The sequence below is a fragment of the Gastrolobium bilobum genome, unplaced genomic scaffold, assembly GCF_033153095.1.
Source record: "Gastrolobium bilobum isolate Gb01-03AN ecotype WA unplaced genomic scaffold, APGP_CSIRO_Gbil_v1 utg5446, whole genome shotgun sequence".
In the NCBI taxonomy this organism is placed as follows: domain Eukaryota; kingdom Viridiplantae; phylum Streptophyta; class Magnoliopsida; order Fabales; family Fabaceae; genus Gastrolobium; species Gastrolobium bilobum.
Window position 1 is genome coordinate 11,979 of NW_026896865.1, and position 26,730 is coordinate 38,708.

General features: G+C 32.2%; 2 protein-coding genes across 9 annotated transcripts; one reads left to right on the forward strand and one right to left on the reverse strand.

Annotated features, from left to right (window-relative positions):
• The first annotated feature begins 8,019 nt into the window (after positions 1–8,019).
• On the forward strand, positions 8,020–13,877 carry LOC133302492 (polypyrimidine tract-binding protein homolog 2-like). 7 transcript variants are annotated; one of them, XM_061502269.1, is made up of 12 exons: positions 8,020–8,324; positions 8,705–8,917; positions 9,026–9,249; positions 9,373–9,430; positions 10,256–10,318; positions 10,399–10,472; positions 10,835–10,930; positions 11,142–11,199; positions 11,423–11,527; positions 11,623–11,704; positions 12,362–12,474; positions 13,221–13,877. In XM_061502269.1, exons 2-12 carry the CDS (start codon positions 8,732–8,734, stop codon positions 13,575–13,577), a joined length of 1,416 nt encoding a protein of 471 aa, XP_061358253.1. In that variant the 5' UTR covers positions 8,020–8,324; positions 8,705–8,731; the 3' UTR covers positions 13,578–13,877. The 7 variants fall into 7 exon arrangements, with proteins under 7 accessions (XP_061358253.1, XP_061358254.1, XP_061358257.1 ...); XM_061502270.1 differs by lacking the exon at positions 9,373–9,430 and having other exon boundaries at positions 9,026–9,235; XM_061502273.1 differs by lacking the exons at positions 8,020–8,324; positions 8,705–8,917 and having other exon boundaries at positions 9,083–9,211; positions 9,370–9,430.
• Positions 13,878–15,874: 1,997 nt separating this feature from the next.
• On the reverse strand, positions 15,875–21,580 carry LOC133302490 (abscisic acid receptor PYL8-like). 2 transcript variants are annotated; one of them, XM_061502267.1, is made up of 4 exons: positions 21,567–21,580; positions 18,812–18,914; positions 17,901–18,116; positions 15,875–16,494 (listed from the first exon to the last, which is right to left on the reverse strand). In XM_061502267.1, exons 1-4 carry the CDS (start codon positions 21,578–21,580, stop codon positions 16,255–16,257), a joined length of 573 nt encoding a protein of 190 aa, XP_061358251.1. In that variant the 3' UTR covers positions 15,875–16,254. The 2 variants fall into 2 exon arrangements, with proteins under 2 accessions (XP_061358251.1, XP_061358250.1); XM_061502266.1 differs by lacking the exon at positions 21,567–21,580 and having other exon boundaries at positions 15,878–16,494; positions 18,812–19,213.
• Between the last annotated feature and the right edge of the window lie 5,150 nt (positions 21,581–26,730).

Here is a 26,730-nt window from a genome sequence, read left to right on the forward strand (position 1 = left end):
TACATTTTGTAGTTTATGTTAGATATATAAATCATTACGTGTCCTTCTCCAGTGCCCCCAGACTTGTAGTTGTGTAACATATGAAAAGCTTGGCATCAAATTTGTAACGTGCAGACTTCAAGTCTCTGAAAATTTGAAATGGCTGATTCAAATAGGTAAATATTTTCCTATTTTTTAAAAGCTGTTTTGTTTCACTAATAGTTGACAACTGGAATAGTTTAGATGCATTGCAATGGTGGAAGGATAATAGTTGTCGTTTTTCGAATCTATCATTAATGGCTCGTGACTTGTTAAGCATTCCTATTACCACTGTGGCATCTGAATCTGCTTTTAGCATTGGATCACGTGTACTTAACAAATATAAAAAATAAGTTGTTGTCAAAGAATGTTGAAGCTTTCGTATGTACCCGCAATTGGTTGGATGGTTTTATTGCCAATGGTAATTTATTTATTTTCAATGCTATTAAAATTTCATTTTCATTTGTCATTGTAACCTTAATTGATTATTTACATTTTATGGTTTATGTTTTGTAGATGATGATGATGATGGTATTTCCCATATATTAGGTTCTTCACGGGGATCTAATGGTCATGAAACTTTGTAGCTGATCTAATGATGATGGTGTACTTTTTGATGTTTAGATTTTGATATTGTACTGTATTGGCCATGGGAACTCATAGGACAATCTTTATTTTGTAATGTGTTTGTCTACTGCTATGTTGGGATTTCTTAATTTATTGGTTATGTTTTATTAGTTACTGTCTTTACACCATTATCCATTAGGCAATCAATAGCTTTAGCAGTGTTGATAATTTTGTGCAGTGTTGGAGAACAAATAAGACTAGTTCCACAAAAATCAATTTTTTTAAGCCAACCCGCGAGCCAATATTTCGAGCTAACCAACCCGCGAGCCAACCCAATGGCATCATTTCGAGCTAACCCGCGAGCTTTTTTTAAGCCAACCCTAACCCGGCTCGGGTCAGGCTGGGCTGGGTTTTCTGGCTCGTTTATTTTTTCGGGCCAACCCTAACCCGATCCGTTTTTTCGGGTTGAATGTGGGTTGGATCGGGTCGAGTCGGGTTGGCCCGTTTTGCCAACCTTAGGTATGATAGTATAAGCTTATACTATACGTTATGACATTTTCGATTGTTTGGTGTGATCACCGTATAGTACAAGCTTATACAGCAGGATCCCTTAATACATTAAAACGATGTATAACTTAATCCGGCCTAAGGGGGAGGGATAATGCCTGATAAAAGATTGGTGTATAAACATCGTTGACTAGTGAGCCAGTGGCAGTGACCAATGTAATTCTCAAAAATTAATATATTATTTTATTATTAATATATTAAAATAAAAATTAATTTTTCAATATATTAATTTTTAAAATATTGAATATTTTTTTTTATAAAAAATAATTTATGTTTTGGACATATATTAAAATAAAAATTAATTTTTCAATGTATTAATTTTTAAAATATTGAATATTTTATTTTTATAAAAATTAATTTATGTAATTTATGTTTTGGACATATATTAAAATAAAAAATAATTTTTCAATGTATTAATTTTTAAAATATTGAATATTTTTATTTTTATAAAAATTAATTTATGTTTTGGACACACTGATCGAATTTTTTTTATAAAAACTAAAATCATATGACATTTTTTAAAGAATTATATAAATTTTTAATAAAAATATAAAAATATTTATTTTTATCCTATATAGTATTATACATTGCATTACCAAATACTAGATGATATTATCTTATACAATATATTATTTTATACAATACCGTGCCAAACGCTAGATAGTATTAAAATTCAACCAGGTCTTATACAATCAAGCCTTATACTATCAGGTCTTATCCTATCAGGTCTTATCCTATACTATGCACCAAACATGCCTTAGATATTCCAACGTGTTCATCTATTTCGGATTGGGTGACTACCATCATTTGGTAGTTAATCATCTGAACTGAACGACTTAACAAACCTGAAAGTAACGAACCCTGATATTCCTATATGCAAAATCATAACAAATTTTGAAAACACAGACACACAGCTATAAACTATAATGAACCCCTATGATCAACCCTTGGATAATGTGACATTCAAGTATTATCTCAATGGAAAGTGAAAATTACCAAACAATGAAACGAAAGTAAAAATAAAATAAAATAAAATAAAAACTTGTTAGGAAGCACCTTCTCTTAACCGAGGAAGTTTCGGATCTACATGGAGGCGTTGTTATTGGTGATGCTAGAGTTGATTGGAAAGTGAGCATAGACGAAACTTGATGACATTCTCCACGTTACCAATGGTGGTTCGGATGACGACGGTGGCCTTGCGGGATCCGAACCAGCTGGCGTCGATCTTAAGCTTCCTCTTCCCATCTTCGTCGGTGATGAGATGAAAATCGAGGTTCAACTTCAAGTGCTTGAAATCTCGTATCAGCTTTCCACGAGGACCCTCCACCTCGATCACCTTCGCGTGCACCTTAATGCTCACCCCCTCAGGGATGTAAATTGTCTCCGAGAAATGAATCATCCCCATTGTTCCCCTCTTTCTCTCTACTTCTGTACGTGACATTGAGAGTATGATGTTCGCGGTCTATATCAGGGTTTCTGAAACCCTACAATAGAGGATATCTTATATATAACGAAGAGGGAAATATCTGTGATTTAAATATTAAAAACTAAGATATAAAGTCTTATCTTTGTATATTGCAATTATTTGTTCCAACAATTTAAATATTTATATATTTTTATATAAAGCTTTCACCTCTGATATACATGTTTTGTCATAATTTAGATATTATTATGCTTTTATTTAATAGAATAACAGAATAATTTAGTTATCTGCATTTACCTCCAAAACGACATCGTTTTGGGATTAAAAAATTATAATTATAAAGACTATAATAATCCTGAAATAAATTAAAATTACAAAAATACCATGATTTTCGTCTCAAAATGACGTCATAACAGACTTACTGTTACTGCAGAAAAAGCGAACCCTCTATTTAAATTTTTTATCCGCATTTAAAATTTATATTCACCCTTGTGATTTATGCTTTAATGTTAAGTTTCTATCCTCGTATGACATAAATATTTATTAGTATAAGTTATAGGGTAAAAGATTTCTCTAGTCAATGGAGATAATTTATCTCCGATGAGGCCAAAATGATGTCATTTTGGGAGAAAAATTAAGGTATTTTTGTAATTATAATATATTGCAGGGTTATATTAGTCTTTATTATTATAATTTTTTAATCTTATAACCCAAAACGACGTCGTTTTAAGCTCACTGGAGATAACTTTATCTCCGGTAATTAGAGAAATACTTTTCCCTAAATTATAATAATAAGATTTTTTTTATAAAACTCTTTTGCTTTTCTGGGGAAAATATTTACCCCGTAAATTATCCTCAGGTAATGTATATGTTGACCTACGATTTATATATTAATATACTTTTATGTAAAGTTTCTATTATTATGTAAATATTATCTCTTATATTTTAGAAATTTTACAATTTAATTAAGGCTTTTATCACAGTTTTTTGACCTTTTTACCTTTCATTAATTAATTAATAATCATTTTTCTCCTTACCCAGAACTATCTACCAATCTGCCCATCTTTAATCGATTAACTTGAAGATTTAATCGATTAAATGGTCAAAATAAACAAAAATAGTTGACTCGGGATTTAATCGATTAAATCATTTAATCGATTAAATCTCCCTATTTAATCGATTAAATCTCCCAAGATTTACCAACTCTTCGCCACCATTCCTCCCAACGCCCAATCCGTCATGTCAGTCTCACTCTCACTCTCACTCCTTCATTCTCAAATTTTCTTATATCGTTTTTCTGATTCGATTTTTCTTCACGGGTTGGAGCTGCAACGCGATAAACACATTGAGTTCCTTTCCAAAGGTCTCTGCCATCTCGGTTTCGCCTTCACCGTCTTGGATGGCAAGTCTTTCTCTCTCTCTGTATCATATTATTATTTTTTGAATCAATAAACAACATTCAGATTCTCATCTCCTTTTCCTGCATTTTCTTTCGATTTCCTTGGGATTCGGCCAAAGGATGGCTTTCAAGATTTTCACAGTTGCAATTATTGTCTTATCAAGAATCGATGTAGTTTTTGGTTCGGTCAATATCAAGAACAAATAATTCAGAATATAAAGGCTGTGGCATTTTTCTGCTGGCCCAAACGATAGTTTGCTCCTATTATTGAAGATTTAATCGATTAAAGAGGAGATTTAATCGATTAAATCTCGAGTCAACTATTTTTGTCTATTTTTACCATTTAATCGATTAAATCTTCAAGTTAATCGATTAAAGAGGGGCAGATTGGTAAATAGTTATCGACAAGGGGCAAAATAGTTATTAATTAATTAATGAGGGGCAAAAGGCTCAAAAAGCCATTTTATCACTATATGATCTAAATATCCATCCTTTTAATTCAGATATTAATATTATATAACGTGAATTTTTATTTATGTGTAAAGCAAATATTTATTCCTACAAGTACATTTTGTAAATATTTGATTAAAATGATTAAGTAAAAGTAAAAAATGAAGAGAAAAAACTATTGACACAAGTCATTATAGAGAAAAAGAAATACTCCCAATCATATTAATATAGAGGGGGATATTCTTACTATTAACTTAGTACTTATCTAATTATCATTGGATCAACATTTTCTCTCTTTTTAGAAACTTTTTAGCATTCTCTCTATATGATTCAATGATAATTATATAGGTAGTGAATTGATAGTAATTTTTTTGGTAATAAAAATAGGGATAGATTATTCTACCTACCATTTTTTCTGCCTAACTTTGCCTACCACTCTAAAACACTATTAGATCAGTATCTTAACTAACATTTATTTTTCTCTCTCTTTTTGAGATTTTGATCTAACAGTGTTGGAGGGTGGTAAGCAAAGGTAGGCAGAAAAAATGATACATAGAATAACCTATCACATAAAAATATCCTTCCTCATTAATATAATATTATCATTTAAAAAATGGGATTAAAGTATCTGCTGTAACTTCAGACAAGTGTATCTGTTGTTCAGTAAAACGACACCATTTTTGTTGTTTTTTAATTAAAACTAATCTTCTCTTTTTATCTCAAGCGGTTTACCGCTCGCTGCTCTCCACGACGAAGCCACTTCTCTTTCTTGTGATTTTTTTTAACATTAATCTGGGATTGTTAGGCTCCACCTCAAAAAACCCAAATCGAAAAAAACAATCTCTTCTTTTGTTCAATTTTTTTTTATTTTTTCCTTTGAGTTAGGTTGGGTTTTTTTTTGTTTTTCAAAGGAAACAGAAGCAGAGGTTTCAAAGTTTCAACTTCGATTTGATTTGGTTTTGTGAGATTGAATTGAATTAGAGAAGAACCAAATCCCGAATGAATCTTATTTGGGGTCTTGACTTTATGGGGAGGGAAAAAAGCAACAAATGTGTGTGAAACTTACACTTGTGTTGCAAGCCTATGAGCCCACCAGGCAGAAAACGAAATTAGTGTGTGTATGGGAGAAGATAAGAACACTTCAATATAGACAAATTCGCATTTTCAAGAGTGGAACAACTGTATGAGTTGGCAAAACAATCAAAACAAGCTTTTTACAAACATAAACAAAATCAAGAAAAGTAATAGCCTACCCTAGCTTGCTTCTAAGCCTTTTTAAGTTTCCTACGGGATCTATCTTCTCCTTTCTGTTTTCTTTCCTCCACCTTGCCCCCCTTCTCTTTTTCCTTTTTCTCCTCCGCGTCGTGTCGCCTAAAAAGCTATTTGGAAATTCAACGTGAAATGGAAATTTCGGAGATCCCCTCCTTTACCACAAGAACTTGAACATCCCCATTTCTCTCTCTCTCTCTCTATATATATATATATATTTGTCTCTCTCCTCTATTTTGTTTCTACCTCCATCCTTACGAATAATTGGGTAAAGATAGATTGAGGGCGGTGAATATAAAGGTGCCTCCTTTTTTCAAGTATTACAGAGCGCATGAATGAAGCCACTTCGTCACTTCGTCGTGGAGAGCAGCGAGCGGTAAACCACCTCTAGATAAAAAAGAGAAGATTAGTTTTAATTAAAAAACAACAAAAACGGTGTTGTTATAGTAAACAACAGATACACTTATCTGAAGTTACAACAGATACTTTAATCCCTTAAAAAATAAAAGATTTAATCATAAACTGTGTTCTAGAACAGTCTTATAAGCCCAATCCACTAAGCTAGCCATTATAGCCCATTAGGGGGTGGGGCTTAATTCTTATGCCTCTTGCCACGCCCGATTTCCCTTTCTTATACACACGTACTGTCACACTCATAGCGAAGCCCATAAAGCAAAACAGTTATGTTAGTTAAAATTGGGAGAGTGACCATTTTGTCACGTTTGGACAAAAAAATTACCACACTGCCACGCCAACAGTAAATTTTGCCAAAATGCCACGCGGCATAATTCGCTACACAGTGTAGCGAATTATGTATGCAAGTAATTCGCTACACAGTGTAGCGAAATATGCCACGTCAGAACCAAAAATGCCACATGTCAAATTTTGAGAACCAAATATGTAGCGAATTTTGCAAAATTTGACATGTGGCATTTTTGGTTCTGACGTGGCATATTTCGCTACACTGCGTAGCGAATTACTTGCATGCATAATTCGCTACACTGTGTAGCGAATTATTCCGCGTGGCATTTTGGCAAAATTTACTGTTGGCGTGGCAGTCTGGTAATTTTTTTGTCCAAACGTGGCACTTTGGTCACTGTTCCGTTAAAATTTTGTTTTACCATTCCGTTTTTATGTTTTTATAAAAAAAATTTATCAAAATATTTTTAGTAATACTCTAAACGCTTTTACATATATATGATTTTTTTTATATTACGATTTTACTTTTATTATTTTTTATCCCTGTTTCATTTTTATATAAAATCTTTTTTTTTTTTGGTAACAAAAAGTTTAAGTGAGGTTAGACACCGATAACCCACTAGGGTCAGGGAAAACCTCCAACCTCTTTGAAAATTTCTGAGAGAGATTACATATCATCCACCAACAAAATCATCACATCGGCCAACAGAGTTTGAACCCAAGCCCTTGACGCTAATTATGACACACGGCCATCACACCAGGGATTCTTATTTTGCCCCTATAAATACTCATCTTCTCCGTGAAGAAACACATTTTGCATACTCATTAGCCTAGCCATTATTATTCTTGGAATCTTGGTAGAAACCTGAGAGGTTGAGACCCATTTGTGGTAACTTTATTGTGGAGCTTCAGTTTATATCACTGTGTTTCTTATATCCACATATTCTATCCTTAGTGGGGAAACAAATTTATTCTAACACACCAATGGTTCAAGTTTAAAAAATAAAATAAAATTATATAAGACATGTGATGAAAAGCATCAATTTTTTTTTTTAAATATCAATCTATGTTTGAAATCATAACATATTCAACCAAAATAGTTAAAATCGAGTTTTTATCTAAAAATAAAAAATAAATAAAAACATAAAACGTAAAATCATAAAACATTTGAAATTTTAATGAAAGCATTTTGATAAAAAAAAAATCATAAAAGCACAGATTTTAGTTACCATGTACTCGACTATTTCAATTTTGAATTTGAGTTTCTGCGTCTTTCCTATTGCAATTGTCATTAATCAAATCCATTATTTTAAATATCATATTTTGACTAGAGGTGATAAAATGTATGTCCCGCCAAAAAAATGAGTCTACTCGTCTTGCCCCGTTTAGTGGGCGAAATAGGTGGATCCGTGGACTCGAATATATTTTACATTGATTCGTCCTCACCCACATTTCGCACTATCAATTTACCAAAAAATGAGTTCGTTCTGTTCTGTTCTGCCCTGTTTTTGACCGCCAAATTATGACTATGCATTTTACTTTATTTCGTTCGCTTAAGCAAGAAAGGGAGTAGTTATATTATTAAAACAAGCGATAACCTTCGAAGGGTCATAGTCGTCAAGTTCAGGCTAAACCCGCAACAGAAAGAACAGATGGCTATTGATTTTTTTTTAAATAAAAAACAAATTAAATAATATAGCTATCGATTATTTTTAATAAAAAAGTCTCATCTATATGTGATTGCGGTTCAACGTGAAGAAGGGACGTGAATTTAGTTTATCTCTGGGTTGTGCAATAACTCTGTTGGTGGGAAAAGACAGACGCTACAACACACGGGGTTCCATAAACAATTGACGGGACGGTGATAACAGAGAATTTTTATGTTAATTGCGTGAACTCGTCAAAATCTTATCCTCTTCCGAATTCTCTCAGGTAATTTAACTTGCCCTAACTCATTTTTCACTTCTTCTGATTTAATTATTGTGGATCTCGATAATTTTCCCTAAATCCGTTAGCTACTACTTCTCAGAGATCTCCTTTATTTGAGATTAGGTCCATTCATTTTTATTTTTTTATTTTTTTTCTGGAATTGCATATGCACTTTGTTGTTACCCCCAAAACATTGTTATTTTTTCCCCTGGCATCTAGAAATATCTAAATTACATTCAGCTGATCTTGTTGCCATTTTTGTGCGATAAGGTTTGATTGTTGTACCTTTGTGAAGCATGCTGGCTAAATTATGCGTAAATTATCGTCCTCTGTTGGACATTATTTTGAGAAACATACTTATGGTTGTGAAATGGATATTGTAGTCTAAAGGTTTAGGGTTATTGTCTGGAATGGCATCGGTATCTACTCAGCCACAGTTCCGTTACACTCAACCGCCATCAAAGGTGCTTCATTTGAGAAACTTGCCATGGGAGTGCACAGAGGAGGAGTTGATTGAACTTGGGAAGCCCTTTGGTAAAGTTGTGAACACAAAATGCAATGTTGGAGCAAATCGAAATCAAGCTTTTATTGAATTTGTGAGTAGATTTGATTTTTGTTTTCCCTTTTGTTTCTTATTCTCTATCTTTTTTTCCCCTTCATATAAGGTTACTGATTATTAGTTATATTGTAACTATAATCTCCAGGCAGATTTAAACCAAGCCATTGCAATGATATCGTACTATGCCTCATCATCTGAGCCTGCCCAAGTGCGAGGGAAGACTGTATATCTACAATATTCAAATAGGCAAGAAATAGTGAATAATAAAACTGCTGCAGATGTTGCTGGGAATGTATTGTTGGTAACGATTGAGGGTGCAGATGCACGCCTTGTAAGCATTGATGTTTTGCACTTGGTGAGCAATTACATGTGTGTAATTAGTTATATGCTAACACTGTCATCATGTGGATGCTGGTCATTTAGTTTTGTGATTAGGTTTTTCTTTGTCAGGCTATGGAAAAATTGTTGACATGTATGTAAATGAATCAGCAGGCCCATGTCAAGGCAATATCTTCGATGGCTGCTTAGTGCTTTGGGAGAAATAGCGCTTGTGTGTTTGTCTCCTTTCTCCTTTCCTTAACACTAACTCTTTCTTCCCTATTCTTCCCCTCAACTCCTACCATTCTTGCAGTTTAGGATCTTGCCATTTTTTTTTTCATTTGTGCATCCGTGCTTCATTGACTCATTGGATTCTGTTCTGTTCAGTTATTTCATTTTTGTTCCAACTAATTTTTGGTTGTGCTTTAGAGTTTCTAAGTCTTATTTGAAAGTAGGATAAAAGTTTCCTTCTAAACTTGGCAATTGAATGCTGAGTTTTCACATAGTTCATAATTGAAGAGGTAATTTACTTCATAATTCCTTTGTTTGAATCAAATATTCAAGTATCAAAGTGAATCACACAATTACCTTCAAAACTCAGTTATATATATTCTATGCAGTTATTTATTTAAGAAAACTGTTATCTGAATTGAACCACTCGGCCGAACCATTTCCCCTCATTATTTGCAGTTAATACTATATCTTTAATGAAAAATCTCTCACAATTGTTTTGATAGTTTCTTAATGTTTCATTTGCAGATAATTTCAAGAGATATATTGATTTGCTTAAAGCCTTATACTTCCATAGTGTTATTTAAGTCTTATTGTGGTTTGGTTTGTTAATCGTTAGTGTCCATAAATAAAGTGAAGTTTGTTAGTTTATGTAAGTGATGGATTGCCTTGCCTATATGCTGAAATTCTAGATTTGTTGGTATTATCACTTTTCCACAGCATACCTTATAACTTAGAAGGCTCCAGACATTGTCCATTTCATGTTCAATTGTCAAGATCCATTTTAGTAAATATCATCCAGAAAGCTTATTATTCCCTTCTGCAGGTTTTTTCAGCCTTTGGATTTGTGCATAAGATTACTACTTTCGAGAAGACAGCAGGATTCCAGGTTTAATAATAGGTCACTCTTATTTATTGTACCTTTTTTTATCGTATGAGCACAAGCTTATTCTATGTACAACTGTGTAGGCACTGGTGCAATTCTCAGATGCAGAGACTGCCACTTCTGCAAAAGATGCTTTGGATGGAAGAAGCATACCTAGGTAACAATTGTATTACTATTACATATTTGACAAGGTATTTAGCTCCACTGCTGTGGATCATATGGGGGTAGATGTGGTGTATATGTTCTCAGACTGGTCAGCAGTCAACTGCTGGATCGTTGTATATTCACAATTTGGTAGTTCTTTTTGTATTCAATTTGTTATGGGGTTTTATAGGCTTTTTTTTTGCACTATGTAATTTTATGTATCATCGAATTATGGAATATAGTTATTAGCTACATAATGCTAACTGGACCAATCTTGAATAAAAAAAGTGCTAAGTAGTTATTAGAACATTAGTTAGCTCTTATTATTTCTCAATTTATTTCTGATTTTTATCTTTATTCTCACCCTGGTATCAGGTATCTGCTTCCTGAGCATGTGGGCCCATGTACCCTTAGGATCACATATTCTGGACATACAGATTTAAGCGTTAAGTTTCAAAGCCACAGGAGCAGGTATTGCCGATTTCCTTGGTGTTGCTGGCTTACACAAAACCAAGTTTTTGCGGAACTTTTTTATTTTATTTCTTTACTTTCCGTGTTGATTTTTAGTGTTTTCTTTGTTGTGGATGCTGGTTCTATATCTCACCTTTCATATTGGTTTTAAGCCCTTTTTCTTTCTATGATATTACTTATTTTTTTCTTTAATTGATTCTTTTTTCTTCAGAGACTACACTAATCCTTATCTTCCTGTTGCTCAATCAGCCGTGGAGGGTAGTGGCCAGGTAACATTTTGACAGTAAATATTTCTGTTTTTACGGGAGTAACAATATGACATTTTGTGACCTGTTCCAACGTGCAATTGTAGCATTCCAAATTGCTTCTTCTAAATTGAATGTTTACTTCATGCACATCTGTTAGGTGTGTGCCTTCTGCCAAGGGGCTGTCATGCATACTGACTTGCTTACTGAGGATTTTTTTTTTAATATTCATTTATAACTTTTGCAGGCCATGGTTGGTTTGGATGGGAAAAGACTGGAGACCGAGAGTAATGTTCTTCTTGCATCTATTGAGAACATGCAATATGCTGTAACATTGGATGTCCTACACATGGTACTTTTAACCTCAACCAGCCATCTTTTACATTATTGATTGATAATAAAGTTTAGCTAATAATATCCTCCCCCCTTTTTTGCTTGTCGTGATAGGTTTTCTCTGCTTTTGGGCCTGTCCAAAAGATTGCGATGTTTGATAAGAATGGTGGTGTACAAGCTCTGATTCAATATCCAGGTTAGGTTATGTTAGGTTCTTCGAAGAACTGTGCCCGTCATTATTTTGATAAATTATGTTTGTACTGTTGATTATTACTGTTTGTACAAAACCAAGTGAGTGTGCTTGTCAATTGTTCCCTACGTCTCATAAGTTTTAAACATTACATTTGGGGAAAGTTTTCAAATGTGCTTCGGTGTTGCGTGATTCTGTAAATTGGTGAGGAAAGGGACAAGTCGTACTGTGTGCCCCTATGTATAAACTTAGATGAACTCCCTTTGCAGTATTAACGTGGGAGGTTTTGCCCCACATAATCTAATAATTCTTCAAAATAGAAGTGGTCGATTACTGAGATTGATTTATTTTGGATAGAATATTTAAGAGAGAAGCTGCATCTTCTTGTTCTTCTCTCTATTTTCCCTTTAGGTAAATATTTTCTAGATATGATTGTTCTCAAAATAATCTATTGCTTGCTGGGAATCTCCTCTGCAGGGTGCTTACTTATCTTTGATTAGTTTAATAATGTAATTCAAATGCGCTATGTATGCATTTGTGTCAGCAATTCAGCATGGAAGCATGGGGGATATTGACCTTATTGATAGTTAGAAACTCTTACTTGCCTTGTTTATTTTTTACTGTCAAGATAAGTTTGAGACATTGACATACAATGGCTTACAGATACTCAGACAGCTGTTGTGGCCAAGGAAGCCTTGGAAGGACACTGCATATATGACGGAGGTTTTTGCAAGCTTCACCTCTCATATTCACGTCATACGGATCTTAGTATAAAGGTAAACAATCAACACTATCTGTTGTGAGGATTGATGTCATTTAAATAAATGCTTGAAAGAGTATGTGAACTGAATGTCTTGTACCACTATGATAAAACAATGGTCCCTTTGTTATGTAATCAAACAAAGCCAATCCTCTTTCTTGGATATACCTAGTTAAACATACTCAGAACTTGAGAATTTAGTTTTGGACTCTTGGTTTTTACTTTCTGGGATGATGTTGGTTTATCATACGCTGGAAATCTTTGTACTGAAGCGTGACAAAATTCTCCTTACTAACATTGGTCTCCATCAAGAGTAAATTTTTCAGTACTCGTATAGTGCGTACTCCTTACTAAAGAAATAAGTGAGATTCATATGATATTAATAACAGAGAAGTGAGTGGAGTTAGTGGAGTTAGGTGAGTAATATTTTATAAGTTTAGTAGGTAATCTACTTGGTACAAGGAGTGCTGAAATTTTTTTTCCACCACTGCACCTTTCTTTTGGAACTTCTTGACTGCTTTAATTACAAAATCCTAATATAATGATCCTGTCTCATACTTTTAGATTTGCTGTTTAGTTTTAGATATTCCTTTTCATTTTTTTGTGGGTGGCAGTGATCAACTGGTATTGAATACTAAGAAATCATTTTTCAAGCTTACCGTAAGTAGGAACCCGTTTGTAGTTAGTCACTCTTACAAGAGTTATACTTCTATCATGGCTTCGGTTTATATTTAATTCCAAGGACGATTTGTTTAATTACAGGTCAATAATGACAGGAGTAGAGACTATACAATTCCTAATACACCTGTTGTGAACGCCCCGCCCTCAATTTTAGGACAACATCCTGTTGTTCCCATGATGGGTCCTCCTGCTCAACAATACAATGGGTCTCAATATACTCCAACTTCTGAGCAAGCTCTGATGCCTCAATCTCATGGTGGATGGGGGACAGCTCCACCGGCAGGACCTCAGTCCATGCCACCACAGATGCACAATAATATTTACATGCCACCTGGAACTATGCCACCACAAATGGCCCCTGGAATGCATTTTCCTAGTCACAGCACGCCATATCCTACATCAACATTGCCCACATATGGATTTGATCGTACTCAATAGCATGTACCTCCTATGTCTGTAATAGATCAACATTGGTCATTGGCTAACATTTCCAGCTGGCTTCAGCAAAAGTGAGGCTAGTTATTTGAATTAGGGTTCCCATCTGGTGAAACTGGCCTCATTTGCTGACGTTATTCTGAACCTCAAATTGGCCTCTTCTCAGCTTTCCTTTTTGTTATTTTTCAGATTTTGTATGTGATGGTCTATGAGCTATTGGTCAAGAACTTTTAGTTGGCTAACAACTCTGAAACAAAATGTTCTGTTTGGATTAGGTTTTAATAATTTATTTGTGTTTGAGAATGATATTTGAATAATTATAGTACAATTGATTTTGCTTGGATGCTGTAAAAAATTTATCTCATGTTATCACTTCCTCTTTAGCTTCGGGTTCAAAAGCCGCATGTTAATTAAATTTTTGACGTTATTTATTAAACAAATAACCAACATATAAAACTTATAATGTATTAATTAAACATTTATATTCATTATCAGCACGAGTTTGCACGTATTTGTTTATACTAATAATTTGATTAGTAAGATTGTCCGTGCGAAAGTGTCAAAAAGGCTAGTTGAATTATTAAATTATGTTCTCAACATGATGTTGGGACAATGATCAAAGTGTCACTTTTTGCAAAATATTATCTTAATGCCATATTTTTTAAAAAATTTCACGTCACTTAATTCGCTCCAATATCTAGCGAGTTAAGTGTTGACACGTGGCAGAAAATGCATGGCCACGTAAGTCGTTGCGCAATGCAGATTGCCCATGCGAAGTGTGCCAAAAGGCTGGTTGAATTATTAAAAAGTAAATATCATTTTTTGGTCCTCAGCAAATTTCACGATGTCCGCTTTAGTCCTTAGAAAATAAAAAGGTTATTCGTGGTCCCTAAGAAATTCAAAATGGACCCATTTAATTGAAATCGTGGTCCCTTATAAATTCAAAAAAAACCCATTAGTCCCTCAAAAAGACTAAAATGGGTCCACTTTGAATTTCTTATGGACCACGAATAGCCTTTTTATTTGCTAAGGACTAAAATGGCATCATAAAAGTTGCTGAATACCGAAAATGATATTTACTCATTATTAAATTTTGTTCTCAACATGATGCTACTAATGACCAAAGTGTCACACTTTTTGCAAAAAATTATCTTAATGCCATATTTTTGCAAATATTTTTCCAAAATGTCACGTCACCTAATTAGCTATAACATCTAGCGAGTTAGGTGTTGACACGTGGCAGAAGATGCATGGCCACGTAAGTCACTGCGCAATGCAGATTGCCCGTGCGAAGTGTGCCAAAAGGCTAGTTGAATTATTAAATTATGTTCTCAACATGATGCTACTGTCTCTGGGACAATGACCAAAGTGTCACACTTTTTGCAAAAATCATCTTAATGCCATATTTTGCAAATATTTTTCCAAAATACCACGTCGCCTAATTCGCTACAACATCTAGCGAGTTAGGTGTTGACACGTGGCAGAAGTTGCATGGTCACGTAAGCTGCTGCGCAATGCAACGAGATTACGTGACATCAAACATGTTATGCAGTATAGCATATTACGTGTATGTCATAAAATTAATTAACGCTCCTAAAAATAATTAATTAATAGTTATAAAATAATTTAAATTAATTATTTTAGTTTAATTCAGTATATATTAATTTAATTTATTTTATAACTACTAATTAATTGTTTTAGGAGTGTTAATTAATTTTATTTTATTTAGTTTAAGTTATATTAATTTTTTTGAACTATTAGTTAATTTAATTTAATTAAGAAGTGTCAATGAATTAAATATAATTTATTTTTGTTAATTTTTTTAGTTTAATTCAGTCTATATTAATTTAAATTATTTTATAATTATTAGTTAATTATTTTAAGTGCATTAATTAATTCATTTGATTTAGTTTAAGCGAAGTTAAATTTTTTTGAACCGTTAAGTAGAGATGGCAAAGTGGATATCCCACCCCGCCCTATCCCGCCAAAAAATAAACCAACTCATCCCGCCCTAGTTTGGCAAGTTGACCGATGTTTCAGTTTTTTATTTAAAATATTTACCTTCTGCTTACAGACATACCTTCTACTTACTTGCACCATTTTTCAGACCAAAAGCGTTATATTATTTATTAGCATCATTAGTCGTTTCAATAGCCGTGAACATAAATAAGTTAATAAGTTTCCGATATTTTACCAACTCCAGTGACATGAAAGGTCGTAACGTAAAGAACGAAAACCAAAGAAGCCGTCGGGATCCATTCATAAGGATTAAGAAGCAACTTCTACTAAATTTCTAGGAGTACTGAAATTTTTTTCCATCTCCCCTATATGTGAAAATTTTAATTTAACTAGAAATTACAACTGATTAATCGAAACAATTTTACAGACCCACTGTCACCAGCACGTATTATACAAGTACATCACATAGAGATCACGCCGAAGCACCTGGTCCTTCGCCTTTTATGTACTGGATTCAGACACCTGTCTAAAATATTTCTGTTCTTTAACTACAGAAGAGAGAAAACAGCATATACAACAAAGATAATTAATAGAGCAAATCGAATGAACAACCCTTCTACTCTATAACAGATAGAACAAGCACCATTGCCATTTGCCAGTCTGTCTCCTAAGCCTCCGAAATAGGAAAGCCCTCGAAACTTCATCCATGGCAGCCAAGTTATCAGCCACTTATCAACAGCTCATACATACGATCAATTGGTTCGGTGAGGTCCTGCACAGCAAGCCCTTCTGAGACATCAGCAAGTGATTTGAGATTGCACTTAATCAAGGCTTCAACAAAGTAGCAGGTCTCGTCCTTGGTGTTCCCCTCAGGTACATCCACCACAAAAGATTCAATCACCAGGGTACCTGGCCTTCCTTCAATAATTTCCGGGTGGAGGGACATGATAGACGAGTAGTTCTGAAAGACATAAGATACAGCTTATTAGATCAAAAGCTTAACTTTTTTCTATTTATATTTTTTATTTGTGGGTGGGAGATGGAGGAGAATGAGCCAAACTGCTTAGTGAGCAATACCTAAGTGTTGACAGATCAGTGACTTGGAAGCAACGTTAAAGATATATTATAAAAGTATAAACCATTCATGTGGCTTAAGCTTTTGTGATAGTTGGTTCATGACAAGCAATTCCATTTACATGTCTCATACAGGAATATCTGTTTTACAGTCAGCAAGTTATAACAGTTTATTGTCAACAAATAGAATGCAAAAAATATTAACTTGTTATTGATCTGACAATTCCGAGACAATGAAAATTTTAGCTGTCTGAACTTAGCTAGAAACATATACGTGCTAGAGAATGGAAGCCAGAACCATAATTCAAGGAACTTATTGAGACTTTCATTACCTTCAAACTGACAGAACAACTGCCACTATCTGAACATAACAGTTATTTTCTGTTTTCTAAAATGTTGTGCAGGGCTTGAAATAGAATTAGAATTAAGAGCATGCACTAATCTCTTTAACTAACAAAAATTCAAACTACATTAAGCAATAAGTGCAGAAAACATCTCAATTATTCCTGCATGTTTTGACGTGGCGAAATCATAACAGAAAAGACTAACTAGAAGAGATCCCGTGCATTGGAAAAGTCAAGTCAAGTAGCGAACTTACCATCAAAAAGAGAAAAGGACAAATTTATATGCAGAAAAAACTCCTCTCAACCCCAAGCAAAAGAAACGTGTGTAGTGTTGGCTAGTGGTGATACTACTCAGCATCTTGGAACAATATAATAAAATATTATAAGCAATAAAGACTGTACTATTCAGCATCTTCCTTCAACTGAGCACATGATCAACCCTATGAATGAAACACAATGTATACACCCAATCAACTAACTAATAGACCTCCCTAATGGTGCCAATATCACAACTATGAATTAGAGATCTTTTAAGCTGCCAACAAAGACTAAATTTGAACGGAATGGATCCTCTCGTGTTAAAATTTCACATGAGAGGGTCAAGTGAAATTTTTGTGTCTATTTCTTTCTTCATTAGTGTTGACAAATTGTAATTGGACAACATCTATTTAATGCATGCGAAAAAGAGAAATAGGCATAAAAATTTCACCAGACCAGATAATGTGAATTTTTAACATTAGAAAATCCACTCACAAGTTTGCATATCTTGCTTATGATTGGTGAGATGGGTTCCTTAAGCACAGAAACATATATAATTACAGAGAAGGTTGAGCACAAAACATGGACAGAAGTGTAGTCAGAGTGGTCTCTTAACTGAGGAAAATGCTCTTTTTTTTTTTTTTTTTCAGAAGAATAAAGCAGATAAATTTCTGTAAGGAGATATTCATACCCTAAGTCTATGATCACCACCAATAATCCTGATGCTAAGGATATGCTCATTGTCATCAAGGAGCTCCAATCTTTCAGTACTAGTAGTGGCAGGAAGCCCCGACTTAACATCAACTTCTCTAAGACTTCCGATCTCAAGGTTTCCCCTCACCACACACCTACTTATGAACGGCTTGTACTTCTGCGGCTGATCAAACCTCCTCACCAAGGACCACACCTACACACAGAAAAATAAAATAGAAACCAGCACAGAATAAATAAGCAATTCCAGAGAGAGACATGGTAAATAAACCATAACCATACATAAAGGGTAGGGGTTTAGGGTCTGTTTGATTGTGTTCTAGTTTTTTTGTTCTTAAAATTGTTTTGTAAAATAGTTACGGAAACAGTTGTTTTCTATATTTTTTTCTTACAACTCAGACATGTTTTCTAAATTTGATTTTAAAACAAAAAAACAGTTATAGTTTTCAAAACATTTTTTACAAAACAGGTCTTACCAAAGAGTTTTTTAGTTTTTTTGTTCTGAAAACTAAAAAACTGTTTTGCAAAACAGAAATCAAACAGAGCCTTAGTTTCTGCATTATACAAAACTCTTGTCAGGAAGTATGCCATTCCTAAAGTCAAAACTCTTCATTCCATAGCAAAAATTGCAGAGATAAACAAATAGAGAACATATCGAAATCTGAATAACTATTTGACAAACAAATCGAGTATCTTCCATTCAAGTGCCTGATACAAACATTTACCATATTGACATTGACAATAGTATTCAAAAAACAAACAGATCAAACTATCCAATCCAAAAAAAAGGAAAAAAAAAAGAACAGCAACTACAAAATCAAAAAAAGGAAAAAAAAAATTCATCGTACAAAACAAAAGCATGATGAAGAATCGAAAGAAGAACTTGATTACCAGAGGAACCGGCGCTCTGATATGCTTAACGAGTGCTGAGGAGCACTGATTCTCCCCGGGCTCCTGTCTATGATGCCTCCTTATGTATTCCATCTCCATGCTGCTAAAACCTCCATTCCCAATCCCATTCATTTTCGTTTCACCCAAACACGAACAGATTCAAAACGCCACCGTTTCAGCTCTCAACTACCACGGTCACCGTCGATGCCGAACCCAATCGAATCGAATCCAGCCGATCAAGGCCAGATTCCGATGATACGGAGCTCCGATGGCCGTCCGGCAAGGATCTCCGGTGGAAGGTTCGAGAAAAAAGCGAGCAAACAGTTACTTTCAGACGAAGGAGACGTGTGTGAAATTGGAACGCACCGCCATCCACCTTCTAGTACCTCCCTCTCTCTCTTCCTTTATTATTCCAAATTAAATCTAAAATAAATAAAACCAATTTAATTTAAATAATCGCAGTAAAACAAAACAAAACATGTGATTTTTATTATGGGAAAAACTCTTCTTATGTTGCATAAGAGCAGTTTTATTTTCTACACACTCATCGAAAATTATGACCTTTATTTTTTTATTTTTTCTTTAAATGGTGGGTCCCATCACATATGTGTCACAATATGATAGAAGATCTCTCCCTCAACCTAAGATTAAACGAACCCTTTTATTATTTCCTAGAGAAAGCCACCTACTTACGGGGATTATTACAAAATCGCCATTGGTTTGTCCGTTTCTGCTCATGTCATTTATGTGGTGCTGAGATGACTGAAATGCCCTCAATTTGGTCATGCAAAAGGGCAATATTATTATTTAGCATTTACTTCACTTTTCCCAACGGAACCACCGTTGATATGATTGGCTATTTTTCGTGTGACTTTGTGGGTACCGTTGACAGTTTTGTAGCTAGCAGCAAAAAAGAAAAGAAAAATCCTAGTCTGTTTATGCACTTTTTTTCCACTGTGTTTTTTCTGCTTTCCCTTCTTCCCCACTTGATGGTGTGAATATTATTAAAGAGACATGTTATATTTATAAATTTTTTTATTTATAAAATTTTACAAGTTGCACTAATTTTTTTTTTGTAAAAAAATTCTTTGGAAGAGCTTGCTTCATCTTAATGTGGATATTCCCAGCTTAAACAGCATGCATGTGGTTTATCAAAAAATAATAAAGAATATTACTTGTTTTTAATTACAAGATAAATGATATAAAATATAAATTAAATTTATAATTTTTTATAAAAATGTAACTTTTATAACTCCTTAAATTTTAATACTTGATTTATAACTTTATTTGTTCAATATATAACATTTAATATACAATTTATAATTTAAAAAATTATTTTATTTATTTTGGAGTGATGATTACCGAAATAAAACTCTCTATTTTCTATTAAAATAATAATTTATACAATTAATTTGTGAGTTTATTATTTTTTTTATCACCTCTTATAATTATTTTGTTATAATTGGATTAAAATTAAACTAATAATTTTCTCTCGACGATATTTTGTAACTATCAATTCAATTTTAATCTAATAATAACAAAATAATTATAAGAAGCAATAAGAAAAAAAATGATAAGTACAACCTCTTTTTAAAAATAGTAAATCTTGAAACAAAAATATCTGTCTTTTTCTGTGTGGTAATACTGCCTTTTTTTTATTTAGAATTGATACAACTGTGCTCAAAAAATAAATTAATTAATTAAGGCAAGGTATTTTACAAAATGGTTGTTGATAAATGATTCCACGGTACGCAAGCTTTGAGATTTACAGTGGTCTGTAACACTTTTTAATATGTTTTTTATCTGACTTTGACCTGATTCATAAATACATTTTTTTTTGAACTGATTTAAATATTGATTCACTTTTATTAGGGTCAGTTTTAAACCTGACTTTTTTTAATAATGACTCATTGACCCATACCTATTATGTGAAAAAAAATCACAATTACATTAAACGAAAAGTTTTAACATAAAACAATTACGTCATAATTTTTTACGGAAAATATTTCTATCAAAAATTTTCGCAAAAGTTTATGACAAAAAATATTTTTCATCAAAATTTGTGACTAAAAATATTTCTGTAAAAAAAATTGACGAAATTTTTTTTTGTCAAATTTTTTTACGGAATCTAAATTTCGTCAAAATATTTCATAAAAAAATATATTCATCAAAAATTTTGACGAAACACATTTCAATCGAAATTTTTTGACGGAAAATTTTTTTATCAAAATTCTTTACAGAATTCAAATTTCGGCGAAAACATTTTTATTGAACATTTTGACAAAAAAAAATTCGTCGAAATTTTTAGCGAAACACATTTCTATCGGAAATTTTCGACTAAATATTTTCGTCAAGTTTTTTGATAAAAAATCTTTCCATCAAAATTTTTAACGAAGCACATTTCTGTCAAAAAAATTCGTAAAAATTTTGACGGAAAAAATATTCTGTCAAAATTCTTTAGAGAATCTAAACTTCGTCGAAAGTTTCGAATGAAACATTTTCCTCAAAACAATTTTCGTCGAAATTTTCGTCATAACACATTCTTATCGAAATTTTGAAAGTAAACATTCCGTTAAAATTTTTGACGGAATTCTTTTTTCGTTTAAAACATTTGATGGAGGAAATCATTTTCGTCAAAACTTTTGACGGAAACTAAATTTCGATAGAAAATTTATTTTTGTAAAAAATCTCATTAGAGAAAAGATTCTGTCGCTTTTCCACAAAATGTATTCCGACGAAAAAATAATTTTGTGACGAAATTTTCGTCATTTGCAACGTAGAAATTTCGACGAAATTTTGTGACGAAACCAAGTCAAAAACGGGTCAGGTCGGATTTTATCCACTTCAGAAATCAAGTCAGACCCACTTCAAAAATCATGTCAGGTCAGATCCAACCCGGTTCTGAACTAGTTCAAAAAAATCCAAACCAAGTCAGACCTGACTTAGATCAAAATAAAGCGGGTCGAGTCAAAATACCTGACCTATAAAAATCAAGTTGGGTCGACTCGGCACAAAAACCTGACCCGACCTATGTACAGCCCTACTTTTTAAGGAAAATGTTAACAACATGCATCTTCTTTTTAATATGTTTTGATAGATATTAATATTTTTCATATTATAAGAGATTATTTTATCTTTTATATAAGGGGAAGGATATTGTGACAACCAAGTTGTGTTACTACCGATCAATCTTACCGTTAGATCGATTATATTGATCCAACGGTTATATTTATTTTCATCTTTGTTTGGTCATGATTTTCCAAATTTAATATTTTATATTTATTTTCACCTTTGTATGGTTATGATTTTTCATATTTAATGCTTTCACTTTAAATATGGGGAATCATGACCATACAAAGATGAAAATAAATATAATCGTTGGATCAACATAATCGATCTAACGGTGAGATTGATTGGTAGTCACTTGGTAGTAACACAACTTGGTTGTCACAATATCCTTCCCCTATATATAAATATAAAAATATACTATTCATGTTTTTTTCTCTCTTGGCTTTATATAGGCTCTACATATTTTTATATGTGTGTAGAAAATAAAATTATCTCCTACAATATAAAAAAATATTAATCTAATTTTTATATCAGATGAATTTTATATGAAACTTATGAAATGGACAGTAAATATAAATTATTCAAAAAAAATTATTAAATAAAAAAGCTAAAAATATATTAAAAAAATTATGGGGTTAAAGTAGCATATCCTCTTGGATCCATCTGGGTTATGGAGAACAATCATTCTCATTAAATTGGAAAAAAGAATTGGCTGTGGGCTCGAAACGACTGCAGAGTTACTGTAGCAGAAGAAGATTTCATCGACCAGTGCTTCTGTTATACAGTAAGTTAGCTAACTGTATAATCTCTTTATTAATATATTTTTGATAAAAAGAATTTAATAAGTGTATTCTTTTAATATGCAAAAAATAAAAATATTTTAAATAAGAACTGTAAAATTTAATAAATTCTACAAATTTTTGAGGATTAATTGCTATAATTTTTATTTCTTAATAAAGACTTTTAGGGAACGTGTGAAAAAAAAAAATCCTTTTTTTCTTAAGTCAAAACAGTTATGCTACATTTACGGAATATCACGTAAAAAAAATAAAAAAATTAACGGGTTAACGTTATTTTCCTAATAAAAGTCTCTTAAGATATGCACGTGAGGCTCTTCAAGACAAGTAAATCTTAGTATTTTTTCCGGAAAAGAAATCATCTCATGTTTAATTTAACATGATCATGTCATGTGAGAGGATCTTAACTATCAATAATTAAATTAACGGTAATGATAATGATTGTATAACTTTCTATCCTTATATTTTTTCTCTCCCTTTCTTTATCACCATTAACTCACCTATGTATAATTATGACTTTCCCACATAACGTGATCATGTTAATTAGCACGTGAAAAAATCCACTCCCATTTTTTCTCCCCTGATCTCGTTAGCTGATTTAATAGAACTAACTACTTTCTCTAACAAGGGACAAAATTATTGATAGAATTTGTAACGTCGAGACTCGAAAGTATTTAGAAAAAAATTAGATGAAGGAATACGTATAAAATAAATAATAATTATTCATAAAATTAATCCTACATATATGATATTCATTCTTAGTAATTTCTACTTTTAAAAGAAAAAAAAATGAAATGAAATAAGAGAATATAAATAAATAAACATATATAATAATAATAAATAAATAAATAAAAAATAATACATATGCAAAAAAACATAAAGTTTCATATAATATTGTGAAAATAGATTATTTAAGCAATTAAATAATTTTACTATTAAAATAATAAATAAATATTCTTTTAAGTTTCATATATAATAATGAATATAATTATTAGTTAGTATATCTTATGTAATATTATTTTAATACGTCAGATTTACAAATCTAACCCATGAATGTTAATGAGATTTTATAAGAAAGAAGAAACAATAAAATATTGATAAACTGTAACATGAGACAGACTTGAAATAAATAAATAAATAAATATATATATATATATATATATATATATATATATATATAGGATAAAATTATTTGATATCGGTGTCAAATTTTAAGTTTGACACCTCATTTGAGAGCCGTTAGATCAAAAAATATCAATGACTCTGATTTGTACATTGACACCATTGATATTTTTTGATCTAACGACTTTTAATTGAAGTGTCAAACTTTAAATTTGACACCAGTGCCAAATGATCCTACTCCTATATATATATATATATATATATATATATGGAACAAATATTTTTCAAGCAGCTTGAGATAAATTTATCTCCGGTCACCTCAAAACTACGTCGTTTTATTTATTTATTTTTTATATTAATTGATTCACCTTTGAATGGTTATGATTTTATTTTTCTCTCTCTTCCTTTATCACCATTGACCCATATTTGTACGGTTATGATTTAGTAGTCGAAGATAAAATTATCTCAAGCAGCTTGAGATAATATATATATATATGGGGAAAATATCTAAGGAAAAGAAAATATTAACAAAGATAATTTTAACTTACAAATTTATAATGTGACGCTAACTCTCTTAGAGTGAGTATAGTAGACTATATAGTAGGGGACGCCCTACTCTCGTTATGAGCTCGACCAAGTATATGTCTCTCATATTCAGATTCCTTAAAAGTTGGACATAGTTTAAGTTTTTCTTAATCAAGTCAGGAAAATTAAATGATATATTCCCTATGCTAATAAAATATTTTAAACATATGAGAAGTTATTTTTCGCATAAATGTGGTTGGAAATGTTATAGCTCGAAAACTCTTAAAGTTACTGGGAATATTTCTCGCCTGTGTATTTTTTTTTTTTGTCTAACATTTCTAGATTAGTACACATGGATTGATTCTATTTGTGTGGAGCAAGTTTGAAGATGCTAACTTTGATCTATGAGGATCACACTGAGACACATCTACACCTCTATATGTTTGCTTAGATATGTAGATGTAGACGACTTTTGGAGAATTTCTGCTCCTATTATCCTTTTGAGTGTAAATATTAATGTAGGAGTATGAAAATCCCTCATTATATGTAGTGCTGATTACTTTAGGCATGTGAGCTAGGGGTGTTCATCAACCGATCAAAACCGATTCAAACCGCGGTAACCGAACCGAAAAACCGAAAACCGAAAAACCGAAAATCAAAAAATCGAAAACCAAAAAAAACTCGCAAATTTTAATTGAATTGGATCGGTTTTTGGATGAGTTGATGAAAACCGATCCAATCCAAATCGATCCAATATATTAATTTCCTTCTACCTACTTGGGTCTTTCCTTAATCATAACCTAATAATTTCTAAACCCAAGACCCATTAACCCATTAACTAAACCCAAGAAAAAATCTAATCACATCTCATCAACAAAATTTTATCTTTGTAGAGCTTCATATCTCATTGTCCAAAAAAAAAACTATATTATAGTTTACTAATATTTTTGTATTTCAAAAAATAATAATTTACAAAGACAATATATACAAAAGATGTTATTTGCACAATAATCATGAAATAAATTTTAGGATTTTCAAAAAACTGAAAAATCCAATCCAAACCGAAAAAAATTGGATCGGATTGGATCGGATTTGAAAAAAAATCCAAACTGAATGGATGATTATATGATCAAACTGAAGGGATTGGATCGGATGATTTTGCTTCCAAAACTGATCTAATCCAGACTGCAAACACCCCTAATGTGAGCCACTGATTTTAGCTATAGTTTTTTGTATCGTATATATGTAATCTTTGTGGGTGCAGTTGTTATATAACCATGACTTATTATGAATTTTTTTTAACTATTTCTTATATTACTTTTAATTTTTTAAATTTTTTTTTATATTGCAAATGTAACATACTCTATAAATTAATTATGGAAGGTGTTATATTTTATGGTATCAGAGCAGTGGTCTAGATGACCCCACTGTTAAGTGGATAGACTCATGAATCCAATGTCTTAAGATTTTGGGTTGAGATATAGTGTCAGACTCACTTGTTACGGTTGGAGTAATTTAACCGATTGGTTTTACTCCCCGCCATTGACTTTCCTTGTAACTTGCCAGACAATTACATATAAAAAAAAGTAATAATAAAAATTGAGAATATAACTTACAATTATATAAAGGGTTTTATTATTCTCCTTTAACATAAGATACCTAGTATCTTATGTTGTAGAGATAAAATAGGTGGGTCCCACCATTACAAGAAAAAAGAAAAAAAAAAGAAAAAGGTGAGGTGCGGAAATCGAAGTGAGAGAATAGGAGAGAAGTAATCTTATGTAAAAGGAGAATAATATTTCTCTTATATAAAATGAAGCTGAATCTATTAATATTTAGGACTCTTAAAGATTAAGATATAGAGTCATATTTCTTAATTGAATTAGAGTAAATATCTTTTTGGGTCCCTAACAAAAAACACGGTCTCCACTTTAGATCCTTACAAAAAATAATTAGTCTCGAGGTCCCTAACAAATTCAAAATGGATCTATTTTAGTCCTTTTAGGGGACTAATATGAGTCTTTTTTGAATTTGTGAGGACCACAATTTTAATTAAATGAGTCCACTTTGAATTTGTTAGGATCCGAAACTAATTATTTTTGTAAGGGACTAAAATAGAAACCGTATTTTTTGTCAAAGACCTAAAAAGATATTTACTCATTATAAACTTCTATGTAGAAGGACTCCAACGGTGGTGGTGGTTGAACGACAACAACAGTTGACGGACGTATGTATATTAAAACAGAGAACGGGACGCATGTATATTAAAACTTGTTCATGTTCTTATTTTAAGATGGTTGAACATGAAATTATAAAATAACTTACGGTATATTATTTGATGAAAAAAACTTCAATGCATATTAGTTACAGATTTTGGCAAATGATTATGTTATCCGTAATTATCCT

What these genes read in the sequence shown, in the direction of transcription:
- LOC133302492 (XM_061502269.1), top strand. Translation starts at nt 8,732, where the DNA reads ATGGCATCGGTATCTACTCAGCCACAGTTCCGTTACACTCAACCGCCA. An exon ending in GATGGAAGAAGCATACCTAG is followed by an intron (nt 10,473 to 10,834) that starts GTAACAATTGTA and finishes CCCTGGTATCAG; the next exon opens with GTATCTGCTTCCTGAGCATG. An exon ending in TTTCAAAGCCACAGGAGCAG is followed by an intron (nt 10,931 to 11,141) that starts GTATTGCCGATT and finishes TTTTTTCTTCAG; the next exon opens with AGACTACACTAATCCTTATC.
- LOC133302490 (XM_061502266.1), bottom strand. Translation starts at nt 18,943, where the DNA reads ATGAATGGGATTGGGAATGGAGGTTTTAGCAGCATGGAGATGGAATAC. An exon ending in TCAGAGCGCCGGTTCCTCTG is followed by an intron (nt 18,117 to 18,811) that starts GTAATCAAGTTC and finishes TTCTGTGTGTAG; the next exon opens with GTGTGGTCCTTGGTGAGGAG. An exon ending in GTGGTGATCATAGACTTAGG is followed by an intron (nt 16,495 to 17,900) that starts GTATGAATATCT and finishes TATGTCTTTCAG; the next exon opens with AACTACTCGTCTATCATGTC.